The sequence below is a fragment of the Brachyhypopomus gauderio genome, chromosome 1, assembly GCF_052324685.1.
Source record: "Brachyhypopomus gauderio isolate BG-103 chromosome 1, BGAUD_0.2, whole genome shotgun sequence".
Classification (NCBI taxonomy): Eukaryota; Metazoa; Chordata; class Actinopteri; order Gymnotiformes; family Hypopomidae; genus Brachyhypopomus; species Brachyhypopomus gauderio.
In genome coordinates, this window is record NC_135211.1 from 15,831,871 (window position 1) to 15,859,248 (window position 27,378).

Below are 27,378 nucleotides of genomic sequence, written 5' to 3' on the forward strand. Positions count from 1 at the left end.
AGCTCCTTTACCAGAAAAGGCATTGAAAGCGGTTTTGAACAGCCTTTTAAAGTTCAAATTAAGTATTTTTTTTAACTTTTTTACAGTAACAAAAACATTTATGAACATAGTTCTGAATATTGTAAACATTAAGGTCCAAAAACTAAGATTTATTCATGACTGCTTTTTGACATCTTGGAGATTGTCAAATTTTTGCAAGAAAAGGAGCTGATCAACATGTTGAGGAGTGAGACAGCTACTTTTTGCAGTAACAATATTGCTAACTGTTGAGAAAACTTCACAGCTTTATACTTGACGCGTCGCAACCGGCGTGAGGGTCCGCACGCCGAAAACGACGTAATCGCGGTGGCTCCGCCCGTGCGCTGTTGCTTCACGAGGTCGTGCACCTCTCGAATTTTGTAACTTTGCGTGCGCCGCGCTTCAGCGCAATGAACAAAGACATGTTTGCAGGGTTCATACACATTTAAAAGGTGGAATTCAAGCACTTCGGTTATTTTTTTTGGCACAGGGAGAACTTGTAGATAGTTTAATCGCAAATGCCTTCTCTAGTGGAGTTTGTTTGGGTTCTGGCGTTTCTTGAATATCAGGGTGGTGTCGCATTAAATGATTTCTCAGATTTGTAGTATTCCCACAATATTTCACCTCCATGTTGCACAGTTTACACACGACTGTGCTTTTATCGAACTCTTCCCTACCATCATGGTTTCTGAATCCAAAATGTAACCATACATCTGCAGGGTTGCCAACTTTTCAAGATCGCTTGGAGTGAGATTTGAACCTGGAGGGGGTGGCGGTGTAAAATGGACACAAACTAAGTATTATATCGTGATCGATCGATCGCCAGTGGTTGGCGCCAGAGCGAACTAGTAACTCATTGAATCATAGATGTGGATCAGAGGTACATTTTTTTTACTCCTGCTGCAGCCATGCTTAACTGATCACCCCAGCCAAGTGGCGGTGCTTGAGAAAAAAAAGGATGATCTCGCAAGATAAAACGCGAGACGTTAAAACGGTACGCATATGCGGGGAAAATTGGCTAATTCTAAAGATCGATCTCAGGTTTCATAAATCGATATCGAATCATTCAAATGAAGATCGATTTGAGTCGAAAGATCGATTTTTCTTTTTTTTTTATTTTTATTTTTTAAACACACCCCTAGTGGTGATGTATTGGTTGCTTGGACCCCACGGTTGCTGTTTGCTGCTACATTGTTGTAGAGAGTTGATTGAAGACACAACCCTTTCACAAGTGATATGCCTGTCCTCTTTTACACTGCAGGTCTGAACAGATATGCCCATAACCATTCCAGCAGCATCTACATAGGGAAGTGGTTCAGGATGTCACACCTACACACCATGCTCAGTCCTCCTCAGTATGGATGCCACCCATACTTGGGGTGGGTGGGTGGGCGGGTTTAATGACATGGGGATTTGCTGATTGGTTTCACACTTATGTCACTTTGGCCCAGTAGATCTGCAGTCTTTTTACTTTGAAGAAAATGGCAGAACCGATCTGTGCTTTCTAATGTTGACTCTGTTCAACCTTTACTGTTCTATGCTGCTTTGAACACAACAAATAACTAAAAAAAAAACAGCCCAAAAACCCATTAATCTCACAGTTCTTCATATTACCGGATAAGGGGAATAAAGACAACTGTCACATACTTATGATTTCTGAGGGACTTCTTGGTCCTAATTTAGCACCGCAACAGATGTTAAAGAAGAATCTTTAACTGGACTCGTCAGCCTGTACAGCATAACTGTGGTAGTCGTTCAGGCCTGCCGGGGAGTGAGGCCGTCACAGAAGGTCTGCGCTGGGTGTTTGCGGTGGAGTTTGTGCGTGTGTACGCGTGTCTCCATGTGCGTGTTGCTGGTGAAGACTCCCACTCTGGCAGTGTTTCACTGAGCTCCGGTTCATCTCCTCACCTCAAATATTGCCTTTGAAGAGAAGGAAGAATGAAGACAAGCAAGAGGAGGATGTCTGCTTCATTGGGCTTTATCCATTTTTCATGCCGCTCCATTTGTGTGAGCCTCTGAGAACATAGTGCAGCTTTGTTTAGTATTTCCATGGGCCGATTTGTTGCGATAATGTCTGTGTGTGTTCTAATGCTGCAAGTGATGTAACAGAGGTGATTGACCCTAAAATCCCTTTTAAGTGTTCATCACCGTTTTTCCACGAATACCAGCAGTCTCTCAGTCCCATTCTAACTTGGTGCTCTAGTGTTTTACTAGAGTGTTTTTGCCTTGTTCCTCATGGTCAATCCTGGCCTTGTACTTTCTGTAGTGAATAAACTGAATCTCACTTGAGCTGAACCTGCAGTTCAGATTTTTTTCCTCCCTGCGGTTCATTTTGCTTGTAAACCAGTCAGGTTTCATTTTCTTTAACTTGTGTGTGTATAGTTCCCTTGCTTCCTGTCTTGACATCATTAAACTCAGCCTAGAATTACAGATGAGCTTAGTGTCACTATACTACACCACAAGATTCGGTTCCACAGTGTTATTATTATTTTTTTGTTCATTTTTGGGTAACAAATGAACATTATTCAAATTCACACCACATATTAGTTTTTCCCCGCTGAATTAATTGGTTATTGCAACTATGTAAATATGTAGTTAGAGGTTGGTAAAGAATATCCATGATTCCTGGGCAGTCAGTTTTAAGGGAAAGCTAGTTAAACGCTGAGCCTTAAACCCTTCAGAACACTAATCCGCACCAGTGTCTGCTCCAAACCTGTTTCATTAGTACACACTACCTATGTCAGTATTCCTGTGCAGGAATACACTTCCTGTGCAGGTATACACTTCCTGTGTACTTTACAGCCTTTTCCGTCCTTCCTTTTCAGCAAGATGTGGAGAAGTTTACAGACATTGAAAAACTCTACCTCTACCTCAGGTTGCCTTCTGGCCCCAGTAGTAGCAGTGACAAAAGGTGAGTGCTTGTTCCCTCTGTCTCTCCTTCTCTGTAACCTTCAACTTCTTGTTTTTTCACTTATTGAGCTAATTTCATCTTGCTTGAGTTCAGTGAAGGACCCCAGGATCCTAGTAGTGGACATTGATTAGAGTAATTCATGTGCATGTGAGGCTTAGCCCCCCCATCTTGGATCTAATTGATTTAATTGATCTTGGATCTCCCTCAGTGAGCAGAGCTGTGCGTCCTCCAGCCGCACTCAGCAGATGCATGCGTTTGGCTGGATCCGCAACCATCTGGAGGAACATCCCGAGACCTCGTTACCCAAGCAGGAGGTCTACGATGAGTATAAGTAAGTTTATGAACTTCTGCCCTCATGTATAATCTAGATGTCTTGGCAACACCCTTCACACTACATAGTCTTCTAGTGCAGCAGTGTCAATAATGCTCCCACGCCTGGTAAGGCCAGTTGACGACCTACTTTAAAGTAACATTTATTGGCCGGTTTATTTTTGCAGCAGCTGCAGAACGGTACATTCTTGCATGCATATTTATTTGGGAGTCTGAGCAGATCCCTAGGAACCCAAGTCTCTTTCTCATTGGCTGTCAGAGAGGTTCAATGTACACATTTGAATTTGTCACTGTAGGTTATGCTAATCTGAGAACGGTCTTCACAAACAGTTGTATAACCATGTAACACTCCATTCTTAGTGCTTCCTTGGAAAACGTGGACATAGCTCTTTCTCGATGTTAAATTATCTTTGTTGGATATTCTTAATTCTTAATCTATATTAAATATTATTTGTTCATTTGTATATTTGTATGTGTGTACGTATAAAAAACATAATAATGTCTGCTTTCAGCTGCTTGGGTCAGTAGAAGTTATTCTATTTGTCACTGTTGGTATTGGTTGTGTAGGAGACTTGGAGGCACACACATTCGAAGTCTTATTTTGTATTTCCGTAGTTCCTGCAGATCCTTAATGAATCTGCGATTTTGTGTTTTCTCAGGAGCTACTGTGACAATCTGGGATATCACGCTCTCAGTGCCGCTGACTTCGGGAAGATCATGAAGAATGTCTTTCCCAACATGAAGGCCCGCAGGCTTGGCATGAGGGGCAAATCCAAATATCCTTCTCTGGTCCGTCATCGATCTGTGCCTGCCTTTGAACTCTGGAACATCTGCTGTTGTGGTTCACGGGTCTCCTAAATATAGAGCAGAAAATCACAACATCAAACAGAGCAGTAGAGAGCTGCTGCCCGGCAACGCAGGCACTTAGCTGAAGCACCAGTGGGTCTGACCTTCAGGAACCGTTCTCCCATAATGCCATCTTCAGGAACCGGTCTCCCATAACACCATCATCTTCAGGAACCTTTCTCCCATAACACCATCTTCTTTCACCTCTTCCACATGACGCCCTAGACGCCCATTGAATACTTTTGCTTCCTTCCTTGTAGGGACCCAGGATTATTTTCACCTCTCCCCCAAACACACAGAATGTTTTCCTAACTAGAACTCTTAAACAAGACCCCCATGTAACCTCTCGTATGATTGAATGGTGTTTCGTGACTGGGGTAAGATGATGATTATTTTTGTTGGGGTGAAGGGGTAAAAATGAGGTTTAAAAGTGCCAGGTTTTATTTATATGTACGTTTTGGAGCCATTCTGAAATAACACTTGTTTGTTGATGACGGTTGTCAAAGCAACAGAAATCTAATACAATTACCCCTTAAACTTCTGTCACCTCGACACCTCCCCCCCTTCCCCCCCTCGTCCAAAGGAAAATCACACCATGCACATACCAGCGCTGAACATTTTGAACCTGCCCTTATGTAACGAGCATTTACAGACACTTCCACTATAACTGATCCTATTTGAATTCCGGCCGCTTCTGCGGTGCTCGGTTACCGTCCTGTGTGGGTACAGTTTTACACCTGTGGGAGCTGAAGCCTTGAGCCTACCTGCGTGAAACTTGGCAGACTTGTAAGGTGTAGTCTGAAGCACTCCAAAGTCCTGCTTGGACACGATTCATACATGGGCTCCACAGGTCATTTCTCCTTTCCCCAGTGTTACTCTTTTTTTCCCCCCATCCAGAGAAAAAAAACTCCACTGAGAAATCCACAGTCTGAGTTGCATACTGTGGTTCACCTAATTTGGCGCTCGGCTAATAATTTTAGTACAGATATCCGTCATTTCACAGGCAGATGTCACCTAGCATCGGGGCGGGGGGGTATTTTTAACGCCTGCTACTAGCAGTATTTAGACTCCTAGTGTGTGGATGACTGAGACCTTTCCATTGCTTCAAACAACAAAAATGGGTGTTTTAAAAGAATCCTTAGTGAGGATGGTGACTCTTCCACTCCATTCTCTAACTAGGAGAGCTATTAATAACTAATAGATGAATAATAATTAATATAATATGGTTGATTTTATTCAAATGTAATACAATAGAAAAATCCAGGTTTGCCCAAAATACCCACAAGGCTCTCACTCGTCCTGTATTCCTATTAACTCCATTCAGAGTTTCATCATTGAGGAGACATGTAAAATGTTTTATTCCAAATGCCCCCCGATGAACTAATCCAGCTCAAATAAGACTAAACCCTCTGTTTCAAGCACAAGTGGACTTCACAGTGGAGCACAGGTTATGTACGTGATGGCAGCACTATCCAGGTTGACCGATGAACATATGAAGGAACCTTAGAGGTTCCATCTCAACACCTACTGCAGCCCACATGTTCTGACTTATCCTCTAATGAGCAGACACAGGGTGTACAGAGTTTATGCTCTGTGCACTGCAACTGTTGTAACTGTGCACTCCTGCTCTAACTGTGCACTCCTGTACTAAATGTATATTGACCACAGGACTCTCCTTGATTTTTGCCTTAATACTTCCACACGTATTGCTACAGTGGCCTGAGAAAGAAGGCATTCATCCATATGCCCTCTCTTCCAAACCTGGATGTACACAAAAGCGGTGATGGGGTAAGTTCATTTTCTTCATGCCCCGCCCCCTTTCCTCTACCTCTTCCTTGTGGTATTTTCAGTAATGGGATGTGTGCCGAAGAGTCGTGCAGAAGGGAATAAATGCTCATGTTAAGTCACATGAAGATGAGTAATGCTAAACTTCTCTTTAAAGTGCTGGAGTAGAAGGACTTTTGATGTTCATGACAACCAACTTTCCTCTTCTCTCTCTACCTCTCTCTCCCCCCTCCCTTTTGTGGCAGTGCGAGGTCTTCGAGTCTGTTGGGCAGGGCTGCGGTGGAGAGGACGAGGTTCGCTTTGCTGCCTGTGACCTGGTTTGTGAGTGGGCTCAGAAGGTACTGAGTCGACACTTTGACAGCGTGGAAGACCTGGCCCGCTTCCTCCTCAACAGCCACTACATCGGTACCAAGTCTGTTGCTGCTCTCACCGTGATGACGGGATCCCCTTCAGGTGTGGAGTCCCACATGCCTCCCTTTAGCCCCAGCAAGTGCTGCCCCCTAGTGGCATGCAGTCACAATATGCATACATCATGTACAATTCCTGTCCTGTCCTGATTATATAGGGTTTTTATAGAGTTTTAAACATTTTACAGGCATGATTACTAAATGTAAATTAATAAGTATTACATTTTTACTTTTTAGAATACCATCTTTGTACCATCATCAAAGTTCATTTCTTTTTTTTGTGCCAATACCTGGTAAACAATTGGTTCTATATTCTCACATTACACTCACATTCATATCTTTCTAAACTTTTGATTCTTTTTTCTAAATATATAATAATAGGCCAACAGTACATTGACTTTTTCTAGAAATGTACGTGCCATTTGCTGATGATGAAGTTTGGTCAAGTTATACACAGTGATAAAACAGTAGGAAGTCAGGAAGACACTTGGCATTTTACATGAGAGATCAGTCCATGCATCCAAACCACACAGAGCTAAAATGTCATCAGGTTATCCGGTCAGTTAGAAGGGTCCACTGACAATTATCAATCACTGTAAAAATATTCTGCTTAAATATTAGTCCTTTTTAGTCCCTTTTTACTCCCCTAAAAATATATCCTCTTACATGTAATTGTAAATATTACAATATATTTCCCTGGAGAAATGTTTGCACTCTGTAGCCCCCAGACAAAAGCCCCAGGCAAATTATTAGACTTTGTACATTTTGGTTTTCATCAGTTCTTACCATAAGAAATACCAACTTGAGTGTAGCAAAATATTACATTCCTGTATTAGTCATGTATGTGAAAAATACATTTTAACATATGTCGTGATGACCAGATTTTTTATTGGCTATCTAACACTTTAAGCTTTATCTGGCTTGCTATCTTGATGGTCTGGCTGGTTAGGTGTCAATTTTCCACTACCCACATGTCCTTTCAGAGCTGAGGCCATGCCATATCAAGATTACACAGTTTATTGTCGTGTTGTGTGCCATACCACGATTTCTCTGTTTGTTAACACATTATGTCTCATAAGCTGTTTTGCCTGCACAAACCTGTTTTCATTAAAGCCACCATTTCTCTGGATCACCGCAGGGGCTAAGGTGCAGTCGTCTGCGTTTGTGCCCATGGCCGATGCCCACTCCTTCCAGCCTCAGATGAAGACCCTGGCGTCTCCGTCCATTGATGCCAAGCAGCAGCTCCAGAGGAAGATCCAGAAGAAGCAGCAGGAACAGAAGCTCCAGTCCCCGCTCCCTGCCGAGGCCCAGGCCAGGCGAGCGGACGGGGGCGGGACGCCTGGTGCGAGCGCCGGAGTCCCGTGTGGAAGCCCCGCCCTGCTTTCACCACAGCCCACCATCGGCATTGTGGTAGCTGCAGTTCCGAGCCCCATTACGGTAGTTGCATGCTGTTTTAGGTGTTTGGTTTTGGTGTTTATTTTAGGTGTCTTTGAAATAAAAATACATAACACAGCGTGGATGCATTTTGAGTAATGTAAACTTACTTTTATACTTGCATTTGCTTGTTTCTGTGTGGGTTTTTCTTGTTTGTTTTAACTGTTTTTTACGCATGTCCTCATCACATTTTTCACTGCTGGGTTCATTTGGTTGTGCAGGTTCAAAGGAGCCAGCAGTTGATGTCCCCTAGCCCGGTTCCCATAGCAACAGCGGAGAGCAAAGTCCTTCCTGTCAATTTCCAGGTGGTCACCCAAGCAATGCAGCCAGTGAAGCAATGTCCCAAAACCCCGCAGAATGTCCCGATGAGTCCTGTGGGTGATCGTTCTGCCCGCCACCGCTACGCCCAAATCCTGCCCAAGCCAGCAACTAGTGGCATCACACTACGCTCACCGTCTGCGCTCCTCATCACCAACAGTCCTATCAAACCCGTCATGCCGACGCCCCAGGTCGGCTCAGTCAACGTCGTTAAGATGACTGCCATATCTCTTGGAGCCAGCAGTGGCAGCAACACCACCGTAGCCACGGTGGCCACCAATAGCAAGGCTCGGCCTGCCTCTGCGGGGTTCATTGGCATGGGCGACGACCCCCTACCTATTGCTCGGGTACGCAGTGGCTCCATCGCTGCAATGCCGTCTGCAATAGAGAGGCCAGGGCAAACTCTCAGCACAACCCCAGTCACTGACATCAAGTCGGACTCTGGGGGTGTGGGTGGACATAACCGACGTGAAGCCATTTCTCAGGAGGCTGGTGAGGGTATACAGAGGATTGACGTGACTCCTAAACCCAGGGCAGCTAGTGTACCAACACCTCTTGCAAAGGTTTCTGCAGGACTGGGAATGCAACCAGGGACCAAATGTAATGGAAAGATGCTCCCTAGTCAAAGTAATCCAGCTTCTGGCAGCAATAATAATGCTAAAGAAAGCACTCTGTTTCAGGGTGTACCCAACCAGACCACCAGCACTGCTCTGACAACCAGCCATCATGCGTTTGTTACATCACCCAGGGATGTAGAGCTGGCATCTAGAAGCCCTCGCAAAAGACCAGGTCTCTGCTCAGACTCGAGTTTGACACCTGTCAAGAAAGTCTTCGTCACTCAACTGTCATCAGGAGTATCTGAAGGTTTCAAATCAGGCATTGGAGCCTCGGTGAAGAATGCACCCAGGTCAGACGCTCCAATGCGACCAGAAAGTGCTCCTGCCTCTGCTGTCGGAAAAGCTATGGTGAAGTTCAGCTCTCGTGTTCCTACCCATATCCTTGCACTCTCTGACTCTCCGGTTAGGAATTCTGGTTTCCAGACTGTCAGCAGGCCACAAGGTGTGTCCCAGGCACAGTGGGAAGGATCCACGTCAGATATGAAAACCATTGCTACTGGAAACTCGACACTAAGTGCCAATCACCAGGATTCTCTGGTTGGGAATTGCAGCTTCCAGACATTTGTCCAAAAGAAGTGGGAAGGGTCTTCATCCAGTATGGACAGCAAACCAGTTGGTCAGGCCATGCAACAGCAGAATTCTATTAAAAATTCACAAGCTATGCAGTCGAACTCAGATCGGTCTGACTCCTCTGCATCATGTGAACTGAAAAATGTGTTTTGGGATAATGGGCAAAAAGACAGCACCCAGCAACATGTTTATTCCCAGCAGGGGGAACTGGAACATGACCACTCCAGACAGTCGACTTCGCCAGTTATGAAGCCTCTTTCAGCAATATCTCAATCCTCTGCCCCAGGCCAGCTGGTACAGATGACTGCTGATATGGTGGATTATGTATCATCCCAGTCTCACGTGGGGTTCTTCCCATTTAACGATGATGATATGACTCAAGACAGTATCGTGGAGGAGCTGGTCCAGATGGAAGAGCAGATGAAGATGAACAGAAGCTTGCAGAACTTTGGTGGCTGTGTGGACATGGCACTGCCGGGTCAACGGACTGCCTCGCAGACCAACTTGATGTCCACTCACCGGCCGAGCACTTCTTTCTACAGCTCAGTGCACAGCAACAGCACACCCATCCAAACTCCCACCCCAACACCGACCCCTACCACAGAGATGACCGGAGCGGGCCAGTTACTGACCCGTGACAGTCCCTGTTTGCGCCTGCTCCCTACCACCCCTGTGGACAGTGCCCTGGGAAGCAGCTGCCAAACCTCGATCGGCACCCCCCACTCTAACTGCAGCAGCAGTGTCCCCCCCAGCCCTGTTGAGTGTAGGAACCCTTTTGCCTTCACCCCCATCAACTCGAGCATCACAAGTTACCACGATGGCAGCATTGTCTCTTCTAGCCCAGTCAAACCCATGCAGAGGCCAATGGCCACCCACCCAGATAAAGCTAAGCTGGAGTGGATGAATAATAACTACAACAACAGTAACAGCAACTCCAGTAATGGAATTGGCATTCTTCCCAGCTATCTGGATTTGGTGGACGATCAGTTCAGAAAGCCTCATGCCTTCGCCATCCCTGGACAGACGTATCAGTCACAGATCAGACACCATGACCCTCACGTCAGTCGCTTGACGCCTGTCTCTCCAGTCCAGCAGCAGATAGCCAGCATGTCTAATCTCAGTAAGCAGGAAGGATTTGCGGTTCCAGCCCCTCTCGATAACAAATCGAGTACTTCGGCGTCTGCATGTGGAACGTTCCGTTGCCGCAGTGTGAGTCCAGCAGTTAGGCAGCGCAACCTGAGTGGGACTTCAAATCCCAACATCCCTCGTTCTGGGGTTTCTCCTTTCAGTTCACCAGTGACACCAGAAGTGCTCAACATTTTTGCTAGCAGTCAAGCAGATGCTAGTGCTAGCAGCATGGCACAGAGGAGCCAGTCTGTGCCAGTTAACGTGATGATGCAGACTGAAGTACTGCCCATGCAAGCTGGTGGGCAGTCAAGTAACACCAAAAAGATCGCCAGTGTTCTCCTCAGCAAGATGGATGGTGACGGAGACAGCTCAGTACGAGGGCTTGGAATGAACAACGTGCCATCCAGCTACACAGCCCGTATGAATCTTACACAGATCCTGGAAACAACCGCCACACCCAGCTTCTCCAGCAGTGCCAACCACCAGGCTCTGATTTCACCTGGCTCCTCAGCCTACAAGTTTCAAAAGCCTGCTTACCTCATAAAGAATGCCAGAGGGGAGCAAATTAGCTTCTCGGCCAGGGAGGGTCAACCACAACAGACCACAGGAGAGAGACAGCAACAGGTATCTGAGGAAGAAGGGCAGCAGAACCGGGCCTTGTTGGTTCCTTCACAGCCAAACCTCCAGGAACACCAGCACCAGCAACCTCTGCACTTCAGCAGCACTGTTAAGGACCTCTTCGAGGAAAATGGCCTCAACACCAGCTCACACCTTTCAAGCCAGACTTCAGAGCTGAATGCCAGGGCCTCCGAGTTCCCTGGTGACATGCGGCTGACCTCTGAGCTGTCCAGTAGCATGAATGACTTAAACGCGTTGGACGCGAACCTTCTGTTTGACCCAAGTCAGCAGCAAGGGCAGTATGAAGACTCCACTTTGGAGGAATTGAAGAATGACCCACTTTTTCAACAGATTTGCAGCGAGACTGTGAATTCTTCAGGATTTGACTGGTTGGAGAGTAAGGACCAGACAACAGTAGAAATGTTGGGTTAATTTTTTTTGTTTGTTTTTTATTGTTTTGATATTGAAAGATTTAATTGAGTACTTTGTTTATCTACATGTTTTTCAGAATCCTCTCTTTGTAAATGCTTACCAAGTGTTATATTACACACCGCATCTAGTTCCTGGACTCAGGTTCAGAAAAAGGTTCCAGGTTAAACATAAATGATCACTTTTTTTCAAGAATGCTGATTCTTTTTCTAATTGTAATGTGCACCTTTGCCCAAATTATGGTGCTCTGTTGTTGATTTCCTCTGCATTCATTTTTCAAAGAAAACTGAATGCTTCGAAACATGAAGTGAAACTGTTATCTCAAAAATAGTTTGTATGCATGCCTAGATTAATAGTTTGTATATTATGCCAAGACTAATGGCTAAGATTCTTGGGAAATTTCTGTATATCACCAATTTTACATTTACCCAAAACAGGGTTATGTTTGCACATCTTTACAGGGGAATGATGCTGTTAAACTTTTTTACCGAATCTCAATTCATATTCTTATCCCATTTGTTATGTGAACTAATTTTAGGCTTTTTTGAGGCTTTGAGCTCTGGAAAGGTAGTATAATTTATTCAATTGCTATTTGCTTCTTCAGTCACTATTGTCTGATACCACATGGTTGCTTCCCAATATAGAAAACAGTAACAAAATAGTGATGAATAAATAATAGCCATTTAGATTAGAGTGCACTGTGTAAGCATGAGAGTACCTTAAAAAGGTACATGGAATTGCCTAAAGAGATTGGAGGTAATGAAATGAATCACATTTGCTGTCTTAAGTGTTACAACATATTAGTTTCCTAGCCGTCATATGAAAAAGTATGGCAACTTGTACTTAAAGGCAGCTGTTTAAATATGAAACATAAGATTGATCAATTAAATCAAGTCATAGAGCTCAAAGTTATTCACAGTGAATTGTGCATATTATAAAATTTGGCTTGATCTTCACTGTAAATTAATTAATACACATCACTTGTAGTGAATGTGAGTTAGAGGTTTGTGTGGCATTAAACTCCTTTGAGTTGCATCTCAGGATTTCCCAGTCTCTGTTTGAAGGATTTAATTAAACCAGTGCCCCATGTAAATAATTGAACTGAATCAATACCCTAAGAAAGTGGTTTTTAAGCTTAAGCGACTCTGGTATTTGCACTAGCTAACACATTTTGTATATTGGAATCTTGTATATAGTTAGGAAACCCTGTTGGGTATCTAGGTTGTCTTGTTTGTCAAGGCACATAGGATCCTATCGTTTTTTTTATTATTATTAATGTTCTTCAAACTCCAGCCAAGAACTGCTCAAATTACACCGCAGTTGCCCCAAGACTAGGGGTCACCAGTTTAACTGGGACAGTGGTAAATTTCGGTGATGCTCACATGTGCATTGTGATTTGTACGACACCTTTTTTCACGCAGTATAAAACTAGCATGCCAAGTTCACTAGTGGGGTTTTAACAGGTGTGTTTGCCACTAGTGAACTGATGGAGTACAGAACCTCTGTACCGCCCCCTTTAGAAATGCAAATGCCAAAGTGGATCTGTGAAAAGAGAGAAGTGATATTCTTTGTAAAAGTTTAGGTTTTTGTACCTATGCATTTTGGAAGTTATGAAGTGATAGCTGACCTATCACTTTTTTCAACTCACTTGTTTTTTTTGTAATTTGATACTTAAAGCTTGCATTTTTTGCGTACCCATCTACCATCTAATATATATAATATATATTTTTTAAAACGTTTAAAAACATTTTTAACTTTTATATAAATGCAGTTGATAGGATATAGCTTTGAATTATAGGATGTTAGTGGAGCAACGTTGCATGGTTTAATTCTTAACTCATGTCTTTGTTCAAGAACAAGTTGTGTTTTGAAAGTTATGTGGCATTTTTTTATGACTGTTTAGCAATTTAATGTTTTGTTTTGTTCAGGCACTGCCCTTGCACTGTTATGTATAAAAGCCAGTAGCATTATGTCATCTGTCAGACTGAGAACTTTGGATTTTGAGCAGGTGAAAAAGAAACACAATTATTGTGCTTAAAAAGTAATATAATAATCTCTTTTAAACTGAAGAGCTTTTTCTTATAAGCAAGATGTATATTATAGGTTAAGTGATTTACAGGTAAATTGTTGCTGATTTTATTGTCTGATTATTCAAACAGTCACAGCACTGAAACACACTAACCCATTTTGTAGTGATGCCTTCATGGCCCATGTCAGGCTTACTGTACCTCCATACCAAAGACAAGCTGTGGCTCTCCCCATTTAAAAAAATTAAACCCATTTCAGTGTATTATAAAAAACAATCACAAAGCAAAGCAAAATTTTGAAATTATTTCAAAATTGAAATCAAAGTGTTCTTTTTGTAGAATTAAAGTTGTTTGATGGGATTTTGAACTGTCAAGCATATGTTGCAACACACCCAGCCTATACTGTAGCACTGGAACATTTCACTCGGAAGCCACACAGTTATCATTTCCATGACATATGTAGCAGTGCCGATTATAAGAGATTGTTGAGAGAAACCTACTCATAGGTGCGTGGGTATTTGTGTGTGTATGTTTGTGTTTGTATGTTTGTGTGTGTACAAACTTCATTTGAAGAAAGCAAAGCACTGTTTATTATCTTGATCATTATTTATTATTATAATTATAAACACTGATAGCATGATCATCTGTGCTCCCTAAAGTTATCAGCCTGTCTGAAAATTGATCCTCTTGTCTGATCATCTTTGTTTTCTCTGGCTAGTATTCTGTGCTTTGGCATGAATCATTAAAGATTTGTGGTGATTACATGATAAATATATGTATCTTTCTGTGGTGGATGGTGATTTAACACTGGAAATTCAACAGGTAAAATCTGTAAGCCTTATAGGTTCTTTATTACTCTTGCACTACTGTTTAAAATGAACCAAGGCTTTATCTCTAATAAAAACATTAGATCTCAATATATTTCCTAGGAATATTTTATTATTAATTAATATACAATGATCTCAAAAGATAAACCTCAAGAAGCTACTGTGTCCATTGTGTGTACATGTGAATATACACAATCATACACCAAAACATGGGAATTATTTCTCTCTGTTACAGATATACAGTGTTTTCACTTCTTTTGCATTGTTTGATGACTCATCACATTTTCTCTATGTTCAGAATTTCAGATGTGGTGTTAAATTTTTCAATGTTACATTTCTTGCTTTTTAAACGGATGTACGAATAAAGGTTTCTTACTGTAATCACTATTGTTCTTTTTTGTAGTAAGTACTGATCATTTGATTTTAATTGAGACATAGGTCAGAGTTGGATATTACGCTCATGTAATTTATGACCCTGCTTATATACTGTGCAGGAGATGGGTAAAGTTGCAGTGATGTTTTAGATTCATTTTCTCTTTTGCACTGAAACCATCACAGACTTGTTTATTTTTTTAATTGAATTTTTAAGAATTTTAAGATGTAAAAATCTCTGTATTTTATGAAGAACAAATCCCATTATACACTCACTTTACACGGGTCAGAAGGGATGGCATTGCAAAATGGCCAGTTAACGTTTGCTGGTCAATAAACAGTGATTTCAAAACACAAACATGTTTGCAACATGTGTTACAGACACATTTTAAAAAAAGATAAAACTGGGACATCAGTAGAAACTTTCAAAAATATGCTTTTAAATTTTTTATTTGATGTTGATGCAAATACAGAATTTTTATTTTTAAATGAATAATTTGATTTTCGCTAATAACAATTAATAATACATCTGTTGTGGGAGCCTGGCATTATAGTCAACTGTAGTGAGATGAAATACAAATATGTGAATTTGTTAAAGATGACCGCTGATTCTCGCCGTGGCCCTTAGGCGGCGCTGGTGTACGCGAGACACGACCCATGAGGTTCAGCGTCGCTTCAAAGTCGGCTACTTCATTGAAACTGCCAATGTTAACGAAAACAGCTCTGGGAAAGGTAAGAAAATTAGTCTCCAATAGAAACACTTGATATACTCGAAGGGATTTTTTTAACTAGCCAGTGAATTGTGTTATTTTGTATAGAAAATTAGAACAAATGGTTATATTGCCGATCTGACATTTATTTGCTGCGTAACATCGGGTTTGTCAGGACTCAGTCACCGGCAGTCGTAGTTGTTTGTTTATTAGCTAACCAGCTAGCTCGCGCGCTAACGAACTACGCTAGCTCGCGCGCGCGCGAGCCCTACACTTGTGACGCTGCGTGTAGTCTGGTCGTTATAAGGTAGCCAGCTAGCTACATCTGCTCAGCTAACTAGTAAGTTAACGTTAACTGTATTGGCAAACTGCTGAACCAGTATGGATGTAGCTGTTAGCTACACCCGTCGCGTCAAGTCGATATCTCTGACGATATCTAACGATTTATTGCATCAGTGTATCATTAAATCGTTGACAATTTAGCTGGCGGTTTAACCAGCTATCAAATTAACGGTAGCTGAGCTAGCCAGTTAGCTCGTTGAAGTAACCTAGCTTGGTCAAGTGGGCTAGCCAGCCTGCTACCTACAGCTTGTGGCACCGCCCAGAATCTGTTTTGTCGACGGCATCAAACAGTATCCGCCGCTGTTGTGTGAAAAAAAAACGTGTCGTGTTTGCTTCATAGTTGTCAGCAGCCATAAGTGTGTGTGTCTCGTGTTTTACCCCATGTTTATCGGGGGATGTTTATCTGTAGGAAGCTGGAACCGCTGGGAAAGTTAACTCAGTTGCGCCGTCGGGACTGCGCCAGCAGTTCACCAGCATATAATATAATATATTTCAAAACATTAGCTTGTTAACGTTAATGTATACTGGTGAAATTAACTGAAAATACAAATTATTTAAATGTAGGGTAGCCGAGTGTACATTGCGAATGATATATGTAACAATAAACTAACAGTCTTGTTAAAGCAGATGACAAGTGTGTGTCGGTTACTTGTGCACTGCTCGTAATTTCTCAACAATCCTGAACGGTAAAATCATGGTTGGTTTTTTTTTATCTTCTGTTTTTAACAATTTTCTCAATGTTGTTTTTATAGATCATTTGAGCTTTTTTAAATAAGATGGACGTCGATAATAATGAAGCCAAAGGTAAAGAAACCTTAGCTAAGCTTCCATTGTCTTTATGAATTTATGGGAAAATTAATGCTATAGGTGCCTGTTTGACTGGTGAAATATTTATTTAGCAGGTGGACAGTTATTTCTTCTGTACACTGCATGTTTATTCCAAGATGCTATTCTGGAATGGGTAGTGTAAAGTGTCGGTGTAAATTTTTTTATGATAACTTGATATTGCACTTCCAAAACGTTATGGCAATTAGACCCCCTCCCCCCTGTCTCCCACACAAATGTGGGGACATTTTTTTAAAATCTGTACATACCAGCACTGTCACAAAGTGCTTTGTCTTTTGTATGAACAACATCTAACCTCTTTCTTTTTTTTGGCCCCTTAGCTTGTTGGTTTTGTGAAGGGAATTACACCCTGTAATAACATTCAAATTGAGGAACTATAAAGAGCAGTTTGATAGGTTTTCGTGTCTGTACAAATATTTCATGTAGCACTTGCCATCATCAGTTTCCGGTTCATGCTAGCTGATGTGTAAAGTCCTAACTGCTGCGTTCTTCCAGTTAGGGGACTGTTCTTCCTTGGTGCTCTTAACCATGCCCTGACTCTGCAGGTAAAGTGGCCGACCAGGCGATGCAGAACCCACAGGCTCTGGCAGCCCTTCAGGACAGACTAGACAGCATCACACACAGTCCTTCTGTCATGGACAGGTGAGGACGGAGCTGCCTTCCAGCAGGCCTTCTCTCTCTCATCGCCTGAGCTATGAGTTTTAGGGCTGTGGTAAATTAAGAATGTAGCAACATTGAATTATATCAGTTTTTCGCTCCTTTTTATGAAACAGGTAATGGGTTAAAAGTAACAACCTGTTTTTATGTGGTTTTCATGTAGGCTGATTTAACTTCAGTTAGCTCACTCTTAAACAGCTGTTAGGAACTCATTCCTTTATCTGTTTTGTTTGTCCTGAGTTGTCAGAACACTGGTTAAATTTCTTTGTAGGAATGAGGTGTGGGTGGCGAGAACTATTTGGTTAACTGCATAGTACACCCTCATACGTCACTAGGGTTAGGGTTGTCCAGTATAGCCAGGGTTGGCCCTTTACCGTTTAAGTGTAGTTTTCACAGTAAAGCAGGGGTTTTGTATCTCTCCCCCCGAAAGCAGAAAAATGGATTGGACCAGCTGTGCACGACTGGATGGCCCATCTGCTCACAGTGTTTGTGTCCCCTTCTCATAGTTTACCCTCGTCCGTCAGGAGAAGAGTCAACGCCTTAAAGAATCTGCAGGTCAAGAGTGCGCATGTAGAAGCTAAATTTTATGAGGAGGTGCATGAGCTGGAGAGAAAGTATGCATCGCTCTATCAGCCGCTGTTCGACAAGGTGATTGGGACTGAGTGTTAAATACCGCAGAGGCAGGGCATGTTCACACACGAGCTCTATATAGCTTTGAGACTGCCTTTTCCTTGTTTTAATACTGCTGTGGTTGCAGTCACTTTTAAAATTTAGTGGTCTATGTGATGAAAATGATAAGCTACTAATGTACAAACATGCGAAAGTGAAAGTTTATGAAAGAGTTGTTGGTGTTAATTGTTTACGAGTTGTCGCCGAGATTTCTGTAGCCCTGATCCACTTTTGTTTGCAACTCAAAAAAACAACCAGCTACATAGAAATGTTTGGGCTTTCTGCCAAGACAGTTCAGTGTCCTGGTCTTTCATTTGACTGCAGAGGAAAGCGATGGTAACGGGTGCAGTGGAGCCTAGTGACGAAGAGTGTGAATGGCAGAGCCACCAAGAGGATGAAGACCTCGCAGTGAGTACCACATCGTACTGCTCATGTTAGATCATCTGCTTTAGTTTGGATGGGTTTGTGTCCTTTGCAGGAGTCTCTACCTGCCACACTTTGCTTTGCATTTTAGTGCGTACTCTAGTTCAGAGCATTTCACACCCGTTCCCAAATAATGCCCTTTGAGGATGAAACAAAACGACCTATAGTTACAATTGTTGTGGTTTAGGCATAGATTTTCATGCCAAGGAATATGGCCCGTCGATCGAGATCAGTGTTGGATTAGCTTGAAGCAGAAATGTTGTTTCCATCTTTTATATCCTTGGACTTGTACAGAGGGGTGGAGGGTCCGATCCTCTTACTCAGCTACTTTATGCATGGGGACGTGTGTGCTGTGGACTGCATCCTCCTTTTGTGGGAGAGAGTGAGGCATGTAATTGGAGCCTGGCTGTGTGTTCATCAGGAAGAGCTGCAGAAGAAAGCCTCTATAGAGGAGAAGGGGGCGGAGTCAGAGGCCGCCGCCCAGGAGGACCCCAAAGGAATTCCGGAATTCTGGCTCACCATATTCCGCAGTGTGGACATGCTGAGTGACCTGCTACAGGTGAGCTGGCGGCCCCGCACGCCGATCCACTGCCATCACGCCACAGCACAAGGGTTTAGGTTCCTTTAACACGGGGCTGAGCAGTACACCGATTTTAAGGATATACTGGTACGATGCAGTGCCATTCTGTGGATTATGCTATACTGTGGATGCTGTGATAAACCCGCAAACAATGTCTCCTCAGAAACAGCCTTGTTGAGGAGATAAAATGAATTACTGTAACTGGCAAATACACAGAAAAGCCATTCGGTCATTTAATAGAAACACACACACAAAAAAAGTATGCATGCAATTTTAGGCCTTGTGTTTATTTATGGATTATTACTTCACTTCCATTTAATCCCTCTGCTAGAGAAAACTCATGTTAAACTTTACACGTGAGTGGGAGCTTTGGTACACTTGGAACTTGGCTATCTTTGCTCAACATTGTTTAGGAGGTATAAAACCGAGATGATGATGATGATGAGTGGGTGGAAACGTAGGTGCAGCTGAGGCTGAATCAGTGTCCTCGGTCATTTAGAATTTGTTTAGATTTAAAGTTTCTGACCACAGTCAACAAACTGTATTATACAAGTTCTGTCAGTGCCCTGTGTTTAACTTAACATAGGCCTTCTCAGAAGAGCGACACTTGATGGATTTGATTCTTTTTATTTCCACATGACATGTTGCACCGGACACAATCACCACCGACAAGATATAATTCAACTGTTGTAAAACAATACATATACAGAATTGTACATTTACAATACATATACAATAACTGGACACAATACACAGTATATGGCATGTGAGAAGGAGAATGGGGGAAATGGGTGGGGGGGGGGGGGGTTGTGTTCATCAGTGTATTCTTACAGAAGCTGAACTCTTGCAGACAGACTGCAGTGATGTTGTCTTTTCCAACGAGTTCTGCTAACGTTAGGTACAGTTCACCAGGCCGTGCCATGTTATTGGGTTCTGAGTGGTCATCCTCTGTCACAGGGATGAAGTTCCCTTGCAGTAATTAAAACATGAAATTTTGGTATTTAGTATAAATTTCTTTGAAAGTTTATTAATGTAAATACCTTGGAACAAATGGGGCTCATTCCAAAATAGATGAGCTTAAGGACTTTCTTTTTTTTTGTTTGTTGTGGACTCTGTTCAAAGTGTGTGTGTGTGTGTGTGTGTGTGTGTGTGTGTGTGTGTGTGTGTGTGTGTGTGTGTGTGTGTGTGTGTGTGTGTGTGTGTGTGTGTGTGATCTGTAATGCTATCTTTCTCCCACCAGGAACATGATGAGCCAATACTTAAACATCTACAAGACATTAAAGTGATATTTTCTGGTCCTGGAGAACCTATGGTAAGGAAGCATCAAGCTTTGTGTGCACTTCTTCACTCACTTGATACTTATAGGGTCTGTCCATGTGTAGCATTTCAAAAGAGAATTTCCTTCTATATACCGATATTTAGTCCAAGGCTCAATTTAATCAGTGACTTCACTGTTAAAGGACATGCATTTCAAATTCCTGCTGTACATCAATCAGGTTTCATGTCATTGTTAGTAGAGTTGGCTTCCTGCAGGGCTGTGTACAGCATAGCTAGAGAGTGCTAAGTGTTTTGTTTACAGTGGCTTTGTCTCTCTTTTTGGCAGAGTTTCACATTAGAGTTTCACTTTGAACCTAACAACTACTTCAAAAACACAATCCTCACAAAAGTCTACAAGATGAAATCTGAACCGGACTTTGAAGATCCGTTCTCTTTTGAAGGGCCGGAGATTATCGAGTGTGAGGGGTGAGCAGGTGTGAGTGAGATTGAGGTGTGTGTGCGTGCACTTGAGGGGAGGTTTTTTTTAATGCCAATTTAAATCATGAGACTGGAATGACTTTTACAGCAGTCGGGTATTTATTTCCCCCTCTTATGGTAAAAATCACTAATTCAGTCTCTTTGTAGTTGTAGTTTTCTGCAATAGTTGAAGTGTTCTATAACTGACCACAAGACAGTGATCACACGATCACTTCCACGACTGTGATTGGGTATAAGGCAGTAGCCTGATCACTTGACTCCGATCAGGAGTGCGAGACTGATGAGGGAATCTCAGCCTGTAAAGCTTGTCATGTAAAGACACTGCAGGGGGGAAAAATCACGTGTCCTGTCTTGGAGGCAGATGCGAGATTGACTGGTGCAAGGGCAAAGATGTAACGGTTAAAACCATCAAGAAGAAACAGAAACACAAGGGCAGGGGTGTCATCAGGACGGTGACCAAGCAAGTTCCCACGGACTCGTTTTTTAACTTCTTCAACCCCATTAAAGGTACCTTCATGTACATATTTTGAGGTTACTGTTGTGCTTAAAGACCAATTGGCGAGCTGTTGAAATGCATTGAGTTATCTGTAACGCCTTGTGTCCGTCTCCTCTTGCAGTTTCCCCAGATAGTGAGTTGGTGAGTTTGTTTTTCTTGCCTCCGTTTTACTGTGCCTGGTTTGTGTGTTCATCTTTACGCAACCTTGTAGAGAAAATCTGCTCGATTACAAGTTGGATGCGTTCTGGTTATTGATGTCGGTGCAGCAGTGTGTTGATCACTTGCTTGTCTGATTTGAATGTGCTCTGGCAGGATGAAGACTCGGAGTTCACTCTAGCCACAGATTTTGAGATAGGTCATTTCTTTAGAGAGAGGATAGTGCCCAGAGCGGTGCTGTACTTCACTGGGGAGGCTCTGGAGGACGACGACAGCGTACGTGAACCCTTGCTCTAAACAGTAGTCTCTCTGTAACAAGCACAGCTAATTATGATTTTATAGGTAACTGTGTTGCATTAGCACCTCATAATTGCTCATTGTGTGTGTGTGTGTGTGTGTGTGTGTGTGTGTGTGTGTGTGTGTGTGTGTGTGTGTGTGTGTGTGCGCGCGCGCAGTTTGAGGAAGAAGAGCTTGATGAGGGTGAAGAGGAGGTAGGTTGGTTTTTTTTTTTTTTTTGTTTTGTTTTGTTATTAGGCACTTCGTTGAAGTTTTAATCTGTTAAATTAACTCTTTTGCAACAGGAACATGATGATGATATGGAGGAAGAGGAGGAGGAAGGAGATTCTAAGGTTGGTCTTTGATTTGATCATGGCACCGTCTCAAATCTCATGTCCTGATCATGACTTTGTCGGTACCAGAATGTTTCCTGGGGGGGGGGGTGCAGGAGTGCTGCTTTGTTTATTAGTTCTGCTCTGTGTTGTTACTTGTTTTAGTTTTTTTGCTATTTCCAGCCATCTCAAGTTTGTTTAAAGCGATTTGAGATTTAATGGCCGTTGTGGTTGTTCTCCTCTTACCTCTCCCCCACTTGCAGGCATAAGTCATTTCTCACCTCATGCATTTCTAGGTAAGGAAGAAATGTCATGAGCTCACTCCACTCTTGTACTGTTCTGAACCCACACAGTTCTTTTCTTGTAACTGTTAACACCATCACACCCCTGCACCACAAGCTGCCATGCCATTAAACAGCTTCATTTCCTTTGTGTGGTCCTGTCTAATGAAGGCCTTGTCCAGACTCTCTCGCTCTTTCAGCTGGTCAAGAGACTCAGAAAGTGCAGCAAGTGTGAAATGAAGGCAGGCATAAATTGCCCTGGTCTGATTGGTAGATGATTGAGCAGCGTTCAGAAGTGGTTGATGGGACTGGGACAAGGCCTTTAAGCTGATGCCTTTCTGTCTTCTGTCACTGTAACTCTGTTCGAACTTCTTAAGTCCCCAGACAAGAATTGCTGTGCTGGGCCACAGGAAGAGCATTGCGTTTTCTAAGCCTGAGTCTGGGTAGAGTGCTGCTTGTTGTCCTTTTAGAAGACCCAGGTGTTTTTGGTTGGTTTTTCTTTGTTTGTTTTTTTGGTTGGACCAAAAGTGGCCTCTAGTGGCAGCAATTCCTCTGGGTCCTTAAATCCATTTTAATTAAAACAAGTTGCTGTATCTGGGCAGATTCACATTGCCCTGTCAGTCATGTTAGACTTCCTTCACGTTTCACATTCAGTCTGGGTGAATCACAGTGATGTCCAAATCACATATAGTAGGGGACACTGCTTTAAAGTGTCCGCCATTTGCCACGTTGTGGGCCACAGCTCTGGCCCATAGCCCAGCGGCCTTTAATCTGAACATCAGAGTTCTTCATTTGCTGAGTTGGAAACATTTTACAACAGTAGACAAACGTATATTGGTAAGATTAACGTTTTTACCCAGACTCACTTGAACAGCTTCATGCCACCAGGAGAATGGAGATGCTGCTTACCTGGACAAACACTTGGGGTCTTCCAGCTAGAGTGAGGCTCTCTGTGGGGAAATGGGCTGCTTCCTCATGAAAGGGTATATCTTAAGAACAAAAGAGTGGCGTTTTACTTCATACTCAGATGTTTCTTACAATAATCTTACAGATTAATCACATTGTCTAATGATTAATACTGAAAGCCATAGGTATGTTAGAATAAGTACCGTAGTTTATATATAGGTGTTTTTAGTTTGATTTTGTGCCATTCTTTTGTGATATATACCCTGCCTCTTCATACTTACACTCATCTTCCCATATTCTACTAGTTCTACCAGTTGACAAGTGATGATATTTTAATGAATGTTCCCCCATTTCTTGTTCTACCTGTCTCTGTTCCTCTCCCTGTAGAGTGGGGAGGACCCACCTGCAGAGTGCAAACAGCAGTAACTCACTCTAACGGCCCCCAAGAGCAAGTGGAGCAGGAACCTGCCCAGCGTAGCCCAAGACCTCTGGAGCACCGCCGTAGTCCCAAAACAACAGTGGAAAAATGTCCAGAGAAAAACTATCATATTGCATGACTGACTTTTACTTTCCCCCCTCCTCCAAAATGGAAGAAGTGTTCAGCCCTCATTCCTGAGAGGGCGAGACACAGGGGAGACACACGAGGCAAACTGCCCTTCACAACTGTAGGCAAACTGCTGATGTGTCTGTTCTGGAACCCACACCACTCACTTTTACCCCTTCTTTTTTATATCGTAACACATTCCAGAGGCCCTTGTAAATCAATTTCAAAATTGAGAATTTTTTTTTTTTTTTACTTCATAGTTTACTCAGGGTTTTTTATGCCAAGAAAACATGAGAACTGTTCAACTTCTAACCTTTCCTTTGGTCAAAAATAACCGTAACTTGAGTTATCTTTATTCTGAAGTTATTTATATAAATTTACTCCCCCCCCCTTCACTTTTTGTAATAGTTTGCAAAAAATTTACTTATTGCTCTGACACCCCCTAGTGGACGACTGAGAGTGAGTTGTCTCTGCTGTATGTACCATGCTCTGTGGTGTTGGGCCTGTCCCCAGCATTTAACAATGCCGTTGCTTTACTGCTCTGAGCGCTTACAACCGAATTAAAGATGAATATTGCCAAATGGTTTAACATTTTTATTCTTTGTTTTAAAAATATTTATAATGTTACCTGTATGCAACCGTATTGATCTGAAACAAGAAAACTAAAAAGCAATGTATTTGTCTAGTGGAGGTGAGCTAATAGATTATAATCGCCAGAGGGCAGTATAATACAAAATATAATTGATTAGGGTTATTTAAAGTTCAGAAAATATATTTTCTGCAAGTTCCACACTGTTTTAGAAGGATGGGGGCAGCTCAGATGTACAATTCTAGAGCAATAAAAATGTCAAAAATAACCTCTCAAAAAGCCTTCACAGACTGTTGTGCAACTGACAACCTGCTTACAGAAACCAGTAAAAGCCTGTTAGTGCAATAGATCAATACTGCTGAAATCCTTTAAATTCCCACTCTATAGTAACACTTGACAAAACAGTACGCATGTAGTTCTGAAATACTTCTGGTCACAATTTTCCTGCTTAATTGTCATTTGGAAGTTGAGAGATGTCTGAATGATAATAAAGTGATGATAAATTTTACAGCTCACATGAGCATCCGTTTCCTTTGTAGTCCCCATATGAACCAGTTAATGCTCAATAGAGCAGGTTAAGATGAATCTTGTACAAACAGCCAGACCACCAGCTGTCAATGTTTTGTAATGTGAAGGTTTGTAGTGATCTGTCATAAAATAGAGAAAGTAAACACTAATTAAGATACTAATAAAGAGCACTTCAAGCCTGTCACTGACATCAAGAATTTCTAGGTAATGTTGAATATTTGTAAGTATTAATGTAAATTCATCATAAGCTACCCTTATTCAAAATGAATAATTTCAAATGTTTAATACATTGTCTGAGTTATATGAAAGATACAGAATAGTCCATAAGGGTGAACCCCAAAAAGAATACAGGGATATTTCAATTAAATTCACATAAATAATATCAAGTCATCATGAAGGCGATCAGATCCAGTCCTAGAGATGTAATGACCTGCAGAGTTTAGATGGGAACCTAATCAAACACATGACACAGGTAAACCCTTCAGTGTCAACTGGGCTCTGGTGCCAGGTGCACTACTGGGATGATCGATCTTCAGGACAAAAGCTGAACACCATTTCACCAAAAGTGAGTTTCTGGTTACAGATTCACTGATTGTTTAAAATTTAAGGTGGAAGACCACTCAATGTGCCATTGACCCTTTACCCATTGAACTATGTAAAAACACTGCTGTGTCAGACATTTGATTTTGCTGAATATTCTCTACCACAGCACTGCCACATCACTAGCACTTTATGGGTAACTTAAATTACTTAAGTACAAATAATTCTTGAGTAAATAATGAAGCATTTATACATCATTACCTCGCACCGTGGGGTTTTGGGTCAGAACACTGAGAATAAAAATCCTGATACTCTGTTCAGGTTTTGGTAATCACTGAATAATTATTTCAATGGGTCAGCTATTGACTACTAGGGAAAATCAGGCAGGGGAAATCATCATGAACCAACTCTTATGCAACAAGGATAGAGTGGAGGGTTTAGAGAATGAGAGCCGGTTCTAACACTCCTAACACTTACATTACTGTAATTACTGAAGAAGCAGCTAAATCTAAATGCAGATAAATGCACCATTAAATGACCCGAGGCACAGTGATGGCACCTGTTGCTCAACAGCGGCGTTTAAAGGCTGTAACTGGATGCACTGTTGTGGCATATGGAAAACCACCATGTTTCACTATTGGGAAATGCCAATTTTACAGTAAAAAAATATAATATACTTTTTGGTATAAACTGAAATGTTTTAGAAAAATGTCAGATAGATTTTTTAAAGTTTTTTTTTGTTTGTTTTAGGCAAGATGATTTTAAAACCAAGTGCTGTATTTTAATTTACTTCACTCCAAGAAGCAAGTGGTAATTTGAATGAATCAAATAAAAGAAAGTACAGGCATTTTTTTAAATGTACATTTCAGTGAAATCGTCATCAGCTTCAAAAAACCGAGACGTCAGCTCATACTAATATGTTGAATGCAAAGTCTTATAAATACATAGTAATATATGCTCTAGCCTAACATGATAATGTTTGCCGTCTTCAAACATCTTAATTTATGTCAAATTGTTTATACATGTCCCCCATGTAATGCCCTCCAGAATTATTGATAAAAATTAGCCTAAGATCTACAAACAAATGTCTTAGCTGTTAAACAGATTAATTATACACTGAAAATATGGAATACAGCTATCCATGCTAAAAAACTAAAACTGATAAAAAGAAATCAAAATGATTTGTTTCTTTCTAGTATTTTGTGCACACTCTCTTTGCCAAAAACATTGAGGCTTATCTTATGATGGGTGATGTAGGAGAGGGCATATGAAGCAGTCTTTGTTCGTTTTCCTATCTCCTATGATCTTTAGGAAACCTATAGTCCACACATGCAAACCCTCCACTACAACTCATCAACACAGTTTTTAGTTTACGTAGAGATTACGTAGATTTGGAAGTTGATTTGGTGAAGGTCGACAAGTTTACCTATTTAGGGTTGAGGGTACAGAGTAATGGAGGAAGTGAAAGAGAGGTAAAGAAGAGAGTGCAGGTAGGGTGGTGTGGATGGAATAAAGTGTCTGGGGTGATCTGTGATAGAAGGGTGTCGGCTAGAATGAAAGGAAAGATCTATAGGACAGTAGTGAGACCTGCTATGTTGTATGAACTGGAGACAGTGGCACTGACAAAGAGACAGGTGAGGGAGATGGAGGTGTCTGAGTTGAAGATGTTGAGATTCTCATGTGGAGTGACGAGGAAGGATAGGATCAGAAATGAGTTTATTAGAGGATCAGCACATGTAGCATGTTTTGGAGATAAAGTTAGAGAAGTGAGATTGAGATGGTTTGGACATGTACAGAGGAGGGAGGAGAGGTATATTGGTAGGAGGGTCTTGAGGATGGAACTTCCAGGCAAGAGGAGGAGAGGTAGACCTAAGAGGAGGTTTATGGATGCAGTGGTAGAGGATATGAGAGTGGCTGGTGTGTCAGTGGAGGACACTCAGGACAGGGCCAGATGGAAGAGTTTGATCCGCTGTGGCGACCCCTAAACGGTAATAGCTGAAAGAAGAAGAAGAAGAAGGAAGTCTGCATTGGATAATTGTCCTGATGGTAGATCCAACCACAACGTTGCCTTCACCAAAGCAGTGTTTGATGGCAAATGTCCTGATGCACTG

At 42.0% G+C, this 27,378-nt stretch overlaps 2 protein-coding genes across 7 annotated transcripts in view; both read left to right on the forward strand.

The window, feature by feature from the left end:
* rfx7a (regulatory factor X7a) overlaps positions 1 to 14,202 on the forward strand; it is a 31,168-nt gene extending 16,966 nt beyond the window's left edge. The window contains exons 3-9 of one of the 2 annotated variants that reach the window (XM_076999186.1): positions 2,844 to 2,929; positions 3,138 to 3,260; positions 3,919 to 4,035; positions 5,809 to 5,893; positions 6,136 to 6,343; positions 7,436 to 7,734; positions 7,953 to 14,202. In XM_076999186.1, the coding sequence (XP_076855301.1) occupies positions 2,844 to 2,929; positions 3,138 to 3,260; positions 3,919 to 4,035; positions 5,809 to 5,893; positions 6,136 to 6,343; positions 7,436 to 7,734; positions 7,953 to 11,414 (4,380 nt within the window). In that variant the 3' untranslated portion in view covers positions 11,415 to 14,202. Of the gene's footprint in view, positions 1 to 2,843; positions 2,930 to 3,137; positions 3,261 to 3,918; positions 4,036 to 5,323; positions 5,894 to 6,135; positions 6,344 to 7,435; positions 7,735 to 7,952 lie in introns of those variants that run through there. The other variant, XM_076999178.1, reaches the window with a different exon arrangement.
* A 1,065-nt stretch (positions 14,203 to 15,267) lies between these two features.
* nap1l4b (nucleosome assembly protein 1-like 4b) lies at positions 15,268 to 24,714 on the forward strand. 5 transcript variants are annotated; one of them, XR_013129926.1, is made up of 16 exons: positions 15,268 to 15,369; positions 16,442 to 16,493; positions 17,081 to 17,177; positions 17,699 to 17,840; positions 18,186 to 18,269; positions 18,706 to 18,843; positions 20,105 to 20,176; positions 20,468 to 20,607; positions 20,981 to 21,126; positions 21,237 to 21,256; positions 21,428 to 21,547; positions 21,727 to 21,762; positions 21,853 to 21,900; positions 22,143 to 22,175; positions 23,049 to 23,143; positions 23,454 to 24,714. XR_013129926.1 is itself a non-coding variant. In XM_076999281.1 (15 exons), exons 2-14 carry the CDS (start codon positions 16,466 to 16,468, stop codon positions 22,146 to 22,148), a joined length of 1,077 nt encoding a protein of 358 aa, XP_076855396.1. In that variant the 5' UTR covers positions 15,268 to 15,369; positions 16,442 to 16,465; the 3' UTR covers positions 22,149 to 22,175; positions 23,454 to 24,714. The 5 variants fall into 5 exon arrangements, 4 of the variants coding, with proteins under 4 accessions (XP_076855396.1, XP_076855367.1, XP_076855375.1 ...); XM_076999281.1 differs by lacking the exon at positions 23,049 to 23,143; XM_076999252.1 differs by lacking the exons at positions 22,143 to 22,175; positions 23,049 to 23,143.
* Positions 24,715 to 27,378: the final 2,664 nt, after the last annotated feature.